The sequence below is a fragment of the Xylocopa sonorina genome, chromosome 10 (assembly GCF_050948175.1).
Source record: "Xylocopa sonorina isolate GNS202 chromosome 10, iyXylSono1_principal, whole genome shotgun sequence".
NCBI lineage: Eukaryota > Metazoa > Arthropoda > Insecta > Hymenoptera > Apidae > Xylocopa > Xylocopa sonorina.
The window spans coordinates 7,552,891-7,567,981 of record NC_135202.1 but is presented as its reverse complement, the minus strand read 5'-3'; the positions used below and the strand labels follow the sequence as shown (position 1 = coordinate 7,567,981).

Below are 15,091 nucleotides of genomic sequence, written 5' to 3'. Positions count from 1 at the left end.
TACAACTTCTGTCTTGTATAAAAATTTCATAGACTTAATATCATTATTTCATTTATTTATTTCATTATCCAACTATTGTTTCATTAACTTTGTAGTAGATTAGAATAATTTAATCACTGGTACTTTTAGTATCGAGTCTTTTGCAGTACAATTTAAATCTCTCAAGTCCTTTTCAGGACTTTGAAAGTTTAAGTTGGATTGCAAATAGTTTAAGTTAATTTTAGTGAACATATCTGTACATTTATATAATATAATTTTATAACTGTGTAACCTGAATCCCTTCTATCCTGACTTCCCTAATTTATCTCAATCGAGTATAATTGTGGTCAACCCTAATCATTTTCTGGGGTGTTATTCTCATTATTTTTTCATAAACACGGTTGGTTCTGAATTAGGGAGGTTTAAAACAATTCTGCGTAATCTGTAGTCATTTCTGGAATTTCACTTCATTGCTACTTTATTTTAATTTCTTCATTTAAGTTTCTAGATGGACAAGAACTCGCTTGAAATCATTGTGGGGTTGATCAACGATTTTATATTCTATAATCGTAAAGCATTCATTATTCCCTTTATATTTGGAAACGAGTATATGGTGTTTACTGTGAATACAGCGTTAGAATTCCACCTTTTTCAAGTTTCTTTCCAAAAATTCTTTTCAATGATGGTTGGAAATCCATTTCATTCTTTTTTTCATTTCAATTTCTACGTTCAACGCTGGATCACCGCTGGGTCACCGCTGGATCACCGTTGGATCGCCGTGGGATGCGTGCGCCCTTACTTATAAGCACTTAGATTTAAGTAATTTAATTGTAACTCAATTGTATTAAAATTGTAAAGAAATCCATTCTCTTATCCAAAGTGAGAAATGGCCATTTCTACAATCGCGTTTAGTCAGTCCTGATAAACATGCGTTACATTCTCCCTTGAGCATTCTAAGTTTCCCCTACGTGAAATCGCTTCACGTAGTTTCTTTTTTCCTTATTCGTTCGAGATTCCATTTTCAATAGTCACGCAGCGAAATAGTCGATACTCAATCAAACTGATGTGGTTTTCGGAGCCCATTGAGATTTCGCAGCCCTTGTCGATTGGTACGCCCGTTGGGTACTCGACTTGGGTATAGGCTTAGCACATTGGACGCGCTCACGCAGGTTCGTTCCGAGTAGCTCCTACCCCGTGTCGCTGGGGTCTTCGGACCTGCTGTAAGACGACTTGGGGCGGTCTACGAAGTTCGTTCTTGTCGTTGGGCAATGCGTCCTACTGCTAAGTCTCGCTGAATTCTTGATGGTAGCCGCATTCACCATTGGGGAGAGCGTGGTATCAGCTGTTTCGTCGTAAGACGTGGCATAAACTTAATTTGCTCGCGATTCGCGTCGGGTATGGTTCGCCTAGTGGATAGTGTTGAACCATCGGGTTAGAATGCTCTCGCGAGAATCTAACGCAGTTTTATTGGTACTTGTTCGTTTTGATCGCGTCGCGAATTTTATTTTCATTTTTCTTTCTACTGATTTTCTTTAATTTTTATTAAATTAGCTTTCAATTATAATTTTTTCAAGTCAGTAAATAGTTTAGTATAGATTAGTGTGTCGTACCGTAGACCCCTTTGCGAAACACTTTAATATTTCTAAAGTGTTTGTAGAGTCAGATTAGATATTTCACTTTGAGTAAGATAATGGCATTTCTCGTCATCCCGTTCGTAAAAATCCATACTGCAATCTCTAAAATCTATGTTAGATTTTTGAGAATGTATTATGGATTACGGTTGTTTGAAATTCAGAAGTAGAGTCAGTTCTTGGTACCTTCTGTGCCAAGAACGCACAGATGTAATGGAGGGTGGATGGGATTAGGGAAATTAGGGATGGGTCCCTGCGTAGTCACCTCCACGGGGTGGACCTGGGCCCTTGGTAACGTTTTCGAGACACTAGTCTCTCGAAAACGGTATCAAGCTAAGGACTACGTGCCTAGATTTAAGCTCTTTGCAATTCAATAAAAAGTTTCCAAGTCCTTTTCAGGACTTTGAAACTTTCTATTGGATTGTAAATCGCATAATTACTTATTTTATAGTTTAAGTTAAGTTAAGTTTACGTTCTCGCCGTTGCATACACATTTTATTCGTCGTACCATGTAAAGTATCTGTTTGGATGTTCATTACTACTCTGTTTTTAATGAGATGATGCGTGTAATCAAAGATTTATCTAATAAAAAGAGGAATATATACGTCGAAACGTTTGAAAGTTGTTCTAAAACACGCGTCAGCAACTTGTCTCCTTTTACACATCCTCCAAGAAACAAATGTTCAAGTCCACGTTATACAGATACGTTTGGATGGCGAAGGGACACATTGGGGTGGCGCGAGACCGGAAACAGCGTTTCCACAGTGGCGAATTCGACACGGGAAGGGACTTGAACGTAGCCTCGGTTCTATCGCCGCATTTTCAACCTCCATTCCCACGATACACCAGCCTGACCATTTAAAGAGAGAGTTGTGGCGCGTCTGGCTGCAACAGTTGTCGGCGCACAGCCAGATCACCCTCACCCTTTCGCCCAATTACCGCGCGCGGAATTCGCGGCCTCCTCTTGTTCGAAATAATCGCCACCCTGTGGCTTTCAACTCTATGCTTATCTGCTATCTTTTTTCTCCACTACACAGAAGTGTATTTAATGAATTCGTGTTGAAATTAGCACGCGCCAAAGCAATTTTTCTTTTTCTAAACTGCGTTCCACGAAATGTAATGGAACTGAGGTTAGCGAATAACTTCGTTTAAAGAATAAGGTTTTAAAATTCGTTCTCTTCGTACATGTACAGCGAATGTAAAATACAAACTGAAGGATACAGGATTACTTCTCCTGCTCTTTCCTAAAAGCACCAGCGCCATTGCGCTGCGAAGCTTACGATCACATCAGGCTCGATTTCTTTTGATACATGAGTATACAACTACTCTACTTTTCTTAGACTCTACATAGTTAATAAATTACGTAGTATAAATTATAATGGACAGTAAGAAAAAAATAATAAATGAAATTATGAAAAAACTAAATTATAAGAAGCATGGATACGAAGCACACAGTAATAGTTGCTATACACCCATGTACTCGCTTCACACGGGTATATTTCCAACAGACTGGTTGCCATACTGTATCCTCGCGGCGACACGCGTAAAAGTCGCCACGTACTCGGTAATTAAGGGTTAAAGGGTTAAGTTAGCACACCAGATAACGCGGAGGAGGGGGACAAGCCTGTCGTGCAATCTGTCACCGGGTCGGATCGAACGGACCGTAAGAGCCGGTATCTTTGCGCGTGCCATCAATCCCAGCATCCACGAATGCACTGGATGATAAACCGCGGGTAAACATCCGACTGACGTAATTGGCAATCAGCTAAGGTAGATTTATGTGCGAGGGAAACGTGCTGGACCTTCCATCGCTCGCCTTCGAGAGGATAGTTCCTCCTTTTTCATTCTGCTCAACCTTCACGTGGATTAGCCTGATACACATAATTCCCCTTTCGCGAGGGTTAACGCTCGCTGTCTGCCAATTTCAATATCCCTTTCGTTTATTTAAATTGCACAGGGTTTATTTTTCTGCTGAAAGGCAGTTCTACAAAGCCACGATCAAAGTGACAGGGAATGAGCGTAGATTTAGAAATAAGCTGAGCTAGTATTGCAACGTGAATTGGATGTAAATTAGAGAATATAAAATTGATGTGACGTGGTAGATGTCTAGAAAAAAGTGTAACACAGGAATAGTGTGAGTTACTTACCAGCTTTCGAGGCGACGCCACGAAGACATAAGGACACGCACAGCAACCAGCAAAACCACGCAATCGTTGTCCTTGCCTGAAAAAAGTAAACCCCAATAAATCCTTCACATCGAACTTTGGCATCCTGACGATTGTACAGTGCATTAAAATTGTCCCAAATCCCAAAAGTTACCTCGTTAATGATAGACTAATACACTTAAAACGCTTCGTTGCGCGTTAAATCAACGATAACTAACGAAAATATCTTTAATACGAGTTGACACATGAAATACCTCGTACATCGAGGATAACGCGCTATAGTAATCGCAGACAGAGCCAAGAAACCTCGATTCAAATTACACGTAATTAACCGCGATTGGCTCGAGATACACGTCACCTTTGCAACGCGTCTAATCATCGTATTCACAAGACACGAGTGCTCCAAAACGATCGTCGTTTGGGTTAATCCAGAGCCGCTGAAACTCGCGAGAAGCTACTTACTGTCGACTCGACGAATCGTCGCGAAGGACGAAGGTGGTCCGCGTTATAATCGTTACAAGATTAGTCACGCCGTTGGGCGTACTGTCGTCGTAAGCTTCTCAGCGCAAGTCGGCTTCGAGACAAAAGAGACGAAGAAGAAGACGAGGAGGCACTGAAAAACACGTTCGAGCGATCGCGCCCAGTGAAAGGCTCCGCGAGCTGGAAACACAAGGTGACTGCAATATTTAAGAGCGGTCGTGTCGATCGGCAAACAAGTACTTATTCGGTGTGTTGCAAACAAGTACTTGCGCGGAGTTTCCCTTTAAAATAATTCGAATAAAAAGACAAAGTGGACATGTGTGTCAGCGTCCCTGAAACAGCTAACGAGAACACAGACTAATGCATATCGCATCTCCAACTACACGCAATAATTCTCTAAACTCTCGTATCTAAACCAACCCCTAACACTCAAATCGAAAGCAACCAAAAGCTGGCTGGAGTTGAAACATAAACGTCCACGTGTATATTAAACTCGAGTGGCCGCTAATTAAATTCCATTCCATAGTGCAGGACTACGTGGGTCGACGTTATCGTAAAACACGTATTATTATCCTGTGGCGTGAAAAAATCGTTAGAACCTCGAAGAAGCAAGAGAGAGAGAGAGCGAGAGACAGAGCAGTGGCCATTGTAATTGCAGCCTCGCCCACGAATTATTCCTCACCGCGTCCCGTAACGACCGCTTGAAAACCCGTAAATGTTTCCATGCGAATCCAATATAGATTCCCGCCTCTAACAGGTACAATAGCTCGCACACAGCCAGGGAATACTTAACGAGCTGTAACGCGCGTCCTCTGCCGCGCGTTTCCACCGCGAGGGGTTTCACGACGCGCGATGAATAGGGGCGCAAAGAGGGAGACGGGGTCTCTATGCTAATGCGGCGCCTTGTGTAATAAGACTGGGCTGGAAACGCGAATAAAAGTGGCTGGATCGAGGAGGAAACAATGTTATCGGCGCCGTGTGATCTTCGCCCGCTTGTGTTTCACCCCGAGGCGCGTTTCTCACCTGGACCCGTGTGTACGCGTCCTCATCAACGCGCGTAGCCTCCCCCTTTTTCCTGGCTATTGATAACGGCTCGCGTTTCCTCGCCTGTCCGCTTCTCTCTTTCGTTGCATCTCCTTAAATCGGTTGGCAAAAATCGATCCAAGGTGCGATTGAAACATCGTCGCGGTGTAATCTAGCTGTGTTAAGTCGGTCGTGGTAATCGCGGCGATGGTAATTAATAAGCTCGCTGGACGATTGGCTCGAGTAATGGCACAATTGGGTCGAGCGTGGACGGAACGCTGAAACGCGGCAATTTTGCGCGGTTCCGTGAAAAGGAACGAGTGATTATATTGCATCGTTTACGTGGAATCTGTGGAAATTTATGCTGGCTAATTGAGAGAGGGTGGCTGGGCATCGCCAGCTCCCTTTCAGGCGAAAGAGAAAATGAGGATATATATGAGACCAGTTGTATTATGTAGAGTAATGACGAATATCTCGCAGAGAGCAAAGTTACAGTATTCTATTTCTACAGTATTAATTATTACTACTCATGAATATTCATTTACGTAACGTGTGTCTCGTTCTCAGCATTGAACGAGACGTGGGAGAGTATTTAGAAATTCAACTTATCCGACGAATCTTAATTATAACGATGCATTTGTTAGCGTCTTTCCGTCGATATTGCGCCTTTAAAGACGCGTTGGATCAAAATTTGTTACACGCGAAAAGAAGCTCTAAAATACAGCTGACTTTAAATAACGACAGCGCAATAATAGATCGGCAGCGCTTTTCGGCTGGTAATTGAATTTACTCGCGTACAAAGGCTCGTTCCGGTCCCCCACGGTCGGAGGACGTGGTAATTGACGTAACGAGCGGCGGTAGGTCCATTGAACGAGCGAAGATAAGTAGAAGCACGAATACGCTCGAGCATTATACTCGTCCACGTTTTACAGCCGCGTTTATAGCGGGTCTGCGTCGATAATTCGGTGCTCCTCTCCTTTGTTTCCACGATCGTCCACCGACGAAGAATACATCCAGTTAACTGGAGAACGTCCCTGTTCTCCACTTGGCGCGCATCCAATACTCGCGAGTTGCGAGCGCGGTGATTCCTCGAGAATTACATCATTAAAATCGCCGCGGATCCCAAAGCGGGATTGACGAACGAGAACTATGATTTAGTGGCTCATAAACATTATCGCAAACGTGTTATTAACGTCATGGGAACATCTGAACGAAGAGGATACAAATATTTCGCGAAGCGTGATAGAAAGTTTAAAAAGGGCACTTTTATCGATGGAGAGGTTGGCTTTCCTTAGTCTGAGACAAAGATCGCGACGTTTCCGTGTTCCACTTGTACTTTGCAATTAACGAATCGCACGTCCTCCGATTTATCGCTCTATTAACACTTAAGATTCCTATCGAGTTCACTGTTCGCCATTCTACGTAGAAAAGACTCGATTATTCACGAAGAACGTGTACCATTGGGATTTGGAGCGAAAGAGGGACTCTTGTTCGAGTAAGAGTTCGCTTGGTCTCTTCGTCGAGAGCTTGTAAAATGCTGAGACGAGAGTTTAACGAATGAGAAGCTTGACGTCGTATTGTCTGGCTCGAAATTGAAGATTAATATTTCCCGTGGTTTCCTGTTATCACCGTCCGACCAGAAAATACATCAGGAGCTCGCAATCTCTGGGTGGAGGATGGGATTATTCATTCGTCTGTTGGGGCAATGGCGTTATCTGCGAGATTACGCAACGGCTCGAGATTCTATTATCAGACGGCTCGTGATAAATTTCAGATACGCGTGCGTTCCACGTTCCCATCCCGAGGGCTTCGCAGCCTGTCCCCTCCTCCCTGTTCATTCAACCACTTTAACGCTATCAGTTCCATCGGATCCTCCCTATTAAAGGGTACATAAGTGTGCGAAGCGAGAGTTTCGCGGCCACTTCCGCGCGTAGGCGGCGAGTTATTACAGTGGTGCACGCCTGACGTGAAAGCGTCCTATTCGCTCTCTATCGTTTGATAGCCGTGGAAAAAGTCGACGAAAATCTTGCTTCAGGTCGAGTAGTCGCGTCGCGTATTAGCGAGGAATTATTACCATCGCGGATTAAGATTGTGGCATTTTTGCAAATATTCTGTTAAGAATAATACTCTCGATTGATTCTTAGTTAATTGAATATATTTGGACGAGCTGATAATTGTATGAATAAAATGGTAATTGCAATTGGTTTTCTCTTATCTTAATCTTAATCTAATTCTTAATCTTACTGTGTTAATGGAATTTCAAAGAAGTTTGGTAGTTGATAATTACGATGGAATTAGAAATGATAGGTTGTCAGATTTTTTCAACGATGCAACGTAGATTATTTCAATGCTTCTGCTTCCTGTTATATTAAATGAACTTGGCCGTATTTACAGAGCCCTCTAAAATTCCGCTGCTACATATTTATCATGTCTAAGAGCACTCATCGCCGCACATATGCAAATATACATCGTTGCAGCCGCATGGCTGCTCTGCAACATTTGCGTATTCCTCGAACTCTTGCTAGCCAAACATCGCGATTATACGTTGCAAATTTGAAGAGCACACGCGTCACCAGAAATTTAATATAAATCGTACGAAATAAATTACGAACAATTTTAACTGTTCCCCCTCACTGAGTACAAATTAATAGCGGAACAATATAATGTTCGTGTTTTTAATTATCTTACACGCGACGGTTGTACGTTACAATAGCAATGAAATTAATTATTCCACGTGGCTCTGTCCATGTCAAATCTTGACAACAGTTTGGTACGCCAACGTCATGTCAAGTGAATAATGCCGTGGTTTGCACCGCGCATACTGATTAGAACAACAAAGTGCATCGTTGTGACACAGATGTGACTATCCTGCTCGTCAACTTGAATACTTTCGTGAAGAAAGAGGCGAAGTGCTTAACGAATCGAATTCTATGCATTGTTGAGAATGATAATAGATTTTGTACACGTGGCGTTGGAAATAAGAATCGGAAAAAGACACCTTGAGACATTAACATATACACGTTACATTTTTTAATGTCTCCTCGAGATGCTTCTCTCTTGTATTTCAATTACATTAAAATAAAACTAGAATTTTATAATAGAAATAATATAAAGCGTGATGAAATTATGATAATTAAAATTGGAATAGAAATCAGATATGCTAAAAAATTAATTTTTCTAATAACTACGTCCATCGCCATATCCTCTGAACATCCATTTCCATTCCTCCCTCAAATTTCCACGCTTCCACGCGATCTAATCGACATCAGTATTACACAGCGCGATGACAGCAAAAAGTTAATCAGTAATTCTTCCTACGACAGACAAATGGCACAGCTTTCCGCTAGGAATCCGTTTCGCCAAATTCATCGTTCGACACGGCAATAAATTGTTCAACGCGTTGAACGTTGGTATGGGCAGGAATAAAGGCGCGACAGCCGCTTTCCTTAGCGAGTGTCAATTTATCGGCCAGCAAACTGGAACAATTTTACTGGTTCGACAGAAAAACGAAGCGAGGCCGATAATTTGACGGGCAAAGATCGACTGAACGTATCGCGAATGGCAAAGAGAACGTTCACGCGTGCACCCTCCTATCTGCCGGCATTTTTTCCACGGTAAAAGTCACGAAACTCAGATTACAGGAGGCGAACGCGTCTGAAACGCAGCGCACGGCGACTTCCATTCACGACACGTTTCCACAACGGCTGAATTACTTCGCTTTCCGCTATCTGGCTTATTAATCGCGAAAGTGCGCTCGTGTCTCGGGACGGTGTTATCTAAGTCGGAAGCAAATCAGGCATTCCTCTCGCGGCAGACCATGACAAAAGGTTGGAAGGAACAATGTTTAATGAGAGCTGCGACAATTTGGCAAAAGCAGATAACAATTAGTTACGCGATTTATAAAATATCGTACGATTTCTGTTGATAAGGAAGTATAGGAGAGGAGTGATTAAAAGTGAGCGCAGTGGAAGAGGTCAATGATGAGCCAGACGGAACCAGGAGGAGTCATAAAACGATTTGGCATAAGATTAATCGTATACGTAATTTCATTATGATGCAAGAATTTATTAAAAACTGGCACTTGGAGATACAGTAATTATTTTTTAATTTTACCATAGGTCTTCCAAATTGTATAGAAAATTTTCAAAAATAGTAAAAGATATACAATCTTCCACTCTTGACTAAAACAATATTTTCTTTTACCATTCGATCTGATATAAATCCTATCTTTTATTACTTCGAACACAATTAAACATAACTACATTTCGATTTAAATTCCACCAAGAGTTACATTTGCATTCCAACAAAACCCCTAATAAAAGCAGAAATAAAGAAGAAGAACTATTTCTCAGTCGATTATACACCATATTCAAAAAGAAATAACACAACCAATCTCCTATAAACGAATCTAGTTCATCAGAAAGTGTCACACGCCATCGAGAGGGCCGCCAGCGTAGCGAACAATGGCGAAGCGTCGCGCGGAGTGCAAGTGCAAGTGCAACAGTCTCACGCCGAACGTGGCTGGTCAGAATGGTACGCAACGCGTTCGTGGACGAAACCAGCCACGTTCCTACGAGCTATCGCACTCCGCGTAACGTATCGCCGGACGAATGGCGTGTAATATGCATATGCGAGTCGGCTGTTACACGAACGGGAGAAGGATGCACCTGCCCGGCGACTGAGCTCGGTTAAGGCCTCGCGGACGAGCCCTTCTTCCCTTCCGTTTCGAATATATTTTATTGTGAGAAACGATCGAGCGAGCAACTCGAACGCGCTCGCTCGCTGGCGCAGGGCGCGGTGGTTCTGAATTAAGGCTACGAGTGCGTTGGTACCAGCCAACCGCTACTTATCGCTTGACGTAGATTGCCAACGAGTCGTATCTAACGCTGCATGCGTACCTTCCAGCCCTTCTTCCACTTGGCGACGTCGCTTTGTGCCGCTGTTAAAACCCGTCCGAGTTAATAAACTACGAGGAGCCTGCGGATAATTCTCTGCGTTTCTCGCGCCCTCCTCTGTTGGCCCCTGTCGCAGTTTTATCGAGGGTCCTGGGACTGGGTCCCCTCGTTCTTTCGCGTTCGCAATCCTTGGACGTTGTTTCTTTATCCAGACGACACTACTTGTGGATTTTTCGATCCTGTGAACGTTTACTTAAAGCATTGATCGCAAACGAAGGTCTGGAATTTTTCGATTCATTTTTTAATCAACTACAGAAATAAAATTGTACGTGTTTGGCGAGATGAAAATGGTGATCGTCAGTGTGGAAAAATATAGTCAGCAGTAAAATGGCTGACTTACCTTAACGAGTATAGCGCGTTAGATGTATGCTATATGATAGATCGATCCCAATTACAAGGTTGATCAAAGCTCCATCGATTACGCTGGCTTTATCTAGCTTTCTCAGCTGATTCTCTCAGGAAACTGTTCGTACAGGATGCATTGCGGTAGAAGATGCGATGGAACAGAGAGAGAGAGAGAGAGAGGAGGAGGGTGGAAATCAGGGGTGATTATTTATTGCTCATTATGGTGCAGATCAATGATTAAAGAGTGGCCTCGCCAACGGAGGAATCGGCAGTCGCGATCGAGATACGGATAAGATCGTGGCCACCGCCCACGATTTATTAAGTATACCGCCTTGCCGATCGGTACGCCTCATTTAAGCTTCGGGGAATGCGTGCGTCGGTGTATGTGGAGAAGCTGCTGGATAAATCGAGAACCAGTGGTCTCTCTCTCTCTCTTTCTGCGATCCCAAAATCGAGTTTTGCGAATGAATTGAATTCTAAACGCTTCTGTATGTAGAAAAGCTAAAGTGTAAGACGACTAAATAAAATCGTAGAATTACGCAAATTCACTGAAATAAATTTCATAAAAAATTGTACATGGAATACAGATTTACTCTAAAATACAGATTTATTGTATGTACAATTTTTTATGAGATTTATTTCAGTGAATTTTCGTGATTCTACGATTTTATTTAGTCGTCTTGGACTTTAGCTTTTGAAATCATCCCTTAAACATCGAGCATTCCGTACAACTTCCTGAGTGCCTCGCGTACGAGGTCCGCACGAGCGCGGAACCGAGCTTACCGGTCCGATATCGCGCGCACGCCCGTCCGCGCGAATTCTAAAACAGCTGAACCGGGATCGGTTTGATTCAGAGCACGGATAACGGATTTCGTGCGCGGCTCTCGTCTCGCTCGCCTCGCACCTTCCCGACCATTTTAATTGGCATGACGTATAGAGGGTGATGTAATCTCCTCTTCATGCTCGTGAAACTGATTGCAAGATAAACGTTATCCTGAGAGAATTTCAATCCTCGAGCATTAATCGTGACCAGATGTAAGAAGTGAATCTATTAGTGTCGTCGTTTGCTACATTTTTTTTTTTTTTTTTTCTTAGTACTGATTACTTCTCTCTGTGAAATTGTAAATAATAATCGCTTTGTCAATAATCAATATTTAATAAAGTAAATTAATATTGGTACTCTTAAAATGGAATTCACTGCTCTATTCTAGAGATAACATTCAGAGATGAATAAACTAGGATGTACCAGTGGTGCGTCGCACGAGTAATTTCAACTCAAACATCAGGTACAACTAACTTCCTGCCACTGAGAATCTACACAAGAAAGGAACGAGTGTCAGGTATTCGTACGAACAGACAGCCAGCCCTCATTATCCTAACCACTGCGTATTATTGAATGAAATAATGTTCCGTGTAACGGCTGACAAAAACCGCGAGGAATGACAGGGCGCGCAGCCAAGGAAGCAATTAATATCTCCGTAATCGCTTGACCGAGGCAACCCGCGAACATTGATTCCATCAGCCACAGACGTCGCAGATTAAATTAGCCGATTGCGCGACACCGCAAAAACCAGCGCACTTTGGTTTGCGCGCTTGATTTCGATTGCGTTGCAATCACTGCAGGGAAGAGGACTTTAATCTTTCGCATCCTGCGACTTAAGAAAAGGGGATGGGAAAGGGGTGAAAAAGATTGGCTGAAACGAGACGAGAGCGCTAAATAATATCCTCAAATTAAAAGCTTTTAAAATCACCTCTCTGTACAAGATTTTTAAAACGCATCGAGATAAATCTCGCAAGGAAGCAGTGCATTAACCATAATTTTTAATATCACAGTCTCATAAAGCCACTTCTCTCGTCGCAGAAATTCCCATCGCTCTAGAAATGAACGCGAAATGTTCGCGAAAAGCTCGCTGCGCGTTTATTCCTCAGGTTTAACGAGTGGTATAATTCGATCTCATTGAAAGATAACTCTTCCAACGTCTTCTGAAACCGCGGAGAAATTTATGGACAAGAAGACTCGTCTGAAATTTGAATTTTTATCGCCACCACTGAATTTCGTACCATCGTGGTCCGTAATAAAGCTGCCTGGTAATGGCAAGTTCGGCTGGTAATTACGCGAATCGATTCATCAGGAGCCGGTGAAATCGGGTCGACGCTCGAAACTCTCTCGAAACCGCGATCGTTCTTCGCGCGAACACGGAATAATCTTCGAAGGGGGAGAGAAACGGGCTCGTAATTGGCCAGCGTGTCCCGTGGCGTACGAATCGCGCGCCCGTACTGTTCCCGCGGAATAAATCATAAGGGAAAAAGAGGGCAAAAGGACCGGTGAAATGAAAGGGCCGGGTCTGCGCGGTCGATACATCAATCTGCAGTCGCCCAGCGATCTTTCTCTGATTATTCCCAGCTGCAACCTGCGTTGCCTCGTTCTGCTCGACGGCCAGAGGTAATTAAATCAATAATAGTGATTTATGGCGGCGGGATCAGCGGCGTTAAAAATACCAGGTCAACTTCAATTAACGTCTTCTGTCCCTATTTATCACCCCGCGTCGGGGGAAAGTAATTTTGTATTCTAATAACGGTTGATTCGCGTACGAACGCGAGCGCACGGTTCCCTTATTTAGGTCGCGCGGACCGTTGGAGAACGCTGGAGAACGCTGGAGAACGCTGGCGCGCGGGAAACGCTTCGCGAGGCTATTATCTCGCGATCGTCATCTTATTCTTAAGTCTGTCAGATTTCTAGCATAAATTTATTAATACTGTTCATCGCTTTCCATCTCTCATCGACTCTGCAAGAGAATTTCCAAAGAAAAACCAGCCTCCAAGATGGAGAACGCTGGAGAACGCTGTCGCGCGGCTATTATCTCGCGATCGTCATCTTATTCTTAAGTCTGTCAAATTTCTAACGCGAATTTATTAATACTGTTCATCGCTTTCCATCTCTCATCGACTCTGCAAGAGAATTTCCAAAGAAAAAACAGTCTCAAAGAAACGATAACAAATTCACACCGCCATTAGACACAGAGTTGAATTTATTCGAGAACGTCGACGATTCGTTGCACGCGGTGTGGAAATTATACGTGTCGCGATTAATTTCACGGTCATCTGATCGGGAAATTCTTCAGCCAGCGGTGTGACGAGAAACGGAAGTCCATTTCGCAGCGATGACTGTCGGATTGCTCAGCGCAGCGTAGAAATGGCGGGAGCAACAACGCGATACAACCCCGTGAACTTGCCATTGCTCTCTCTATCTCTCTTTTTCTCTCTCTCTCTCTCAGGTTGTATATGGGACCAACGACTGAATCTGAATATGATTTACTGACAAAGCTGACCGCGCTGGCCAGCTGGTCGGGCAAGGGGCAACGATCAGGGACGGGGAAGGTCCTGGCCGGTGCATTCGCATGTTTGGCGTGCGCTCGCTTCCACTAATACCAACTATATAATGCGCACGCTTCTGCTTATTCCGCCACAGCGTTGCTAGTTACTTCCGCCTGCCTTCGCGAGTGTGTTCAGTGTCGAGAAGTTTTACTGGCTCGCCAACTTTTCGTGATAGCCGGTGATAAAGTTGACGACGGAGAGGACGGCAGTGAAATGGAATAAATTTGAATTTACATTTTTTGCGATTTCGCTTGAGGAAGTTAGCGAAAGAAGATTGTACGAACTTGAAGAAATATGAATTGAATTTTAATGAGATGGTAGACAAGCAAAAATAAAAACGTACTATTTGTGTATGTAAAGTATGGCTTCACGAGTGTGTAATAAGAATTTTAACAGAGCGCAGGAATATAATTTATACCATTCCCTATGTATGAAGCGATCGAAAGGTGAGGCATAAATTCAGATCGCGCGAACGTAAAATGTTCATCTAGAAATAACAGTAGCCACAACAACAATGGATATTGTTTACGCAACCGCAAACGAAACGAACCGGCGAGTAACAGCGGTAGCCACGATTACGGTCGGTACTGCCTCGAATTTCATCCATTATACTCTTATCCATAATGCATTAAATACTTTCTTCGTCGTTTCCAGCAACTTTTCATCGAACGATCACTGTTCCACAAAATCGCGCGATACGCCCACGAATTTATTTAATAAATTCAACAGAATCTATATCACAGCACAGCTGGCTACACTTCCTTCAGGTCAACGCACGATAAAGACGATTACCATGCATTTAAGTACCTCGCGAACGCTGAATAACAAACACCAAACCGTCTAACCGCACACATGCTCGTCTCATCGATTCAGACACACGACGCGACACTGAGCCTCGAGCTCAAACTGGCAGCCATCCAATAGGAAGTGTTATTCCACTGAAATCACTTCCCAACTGGCTGGCTGCATTCCGCAAATATCACACGAGACGTCGATAAAACCCACTGGTACATTATCCACGATAAACACGTTACTTTTTCTCAAAAACAATTCCAAACAAACATAAAAAGCACCATCAAGGTGCTCTCTCGATCTCTAACGAAACACGTGTCGTCCACAGGTCATTTAAACCCAATTA

At 43.2% G+C, this 15,091-nt stretch overlaps 1 protein-coding gene across 1 annotated transcript in view; it reads right to left on the bottom strand.

Annotated features, from left to right (window-relative positions):
- The window catches only part of Cad99c (cadherin 99C), a 116,408-nt gene that overhangs the window by 39,597 nt on the left and 61,720 nt on the right, over window positions 1-15,091 (bottom strand). Inside the window, exon 2 of the mRNA XM_076903122.1 lies at window positions 3,758-3,833. Coding sequence (XP_076759237.1) covers window positions 3,758-3,833 — 76 coding nt within the window. The remainder of the gene's footprint in view (window positions 1-3,757; window positions 3,834-15,091) is intronic.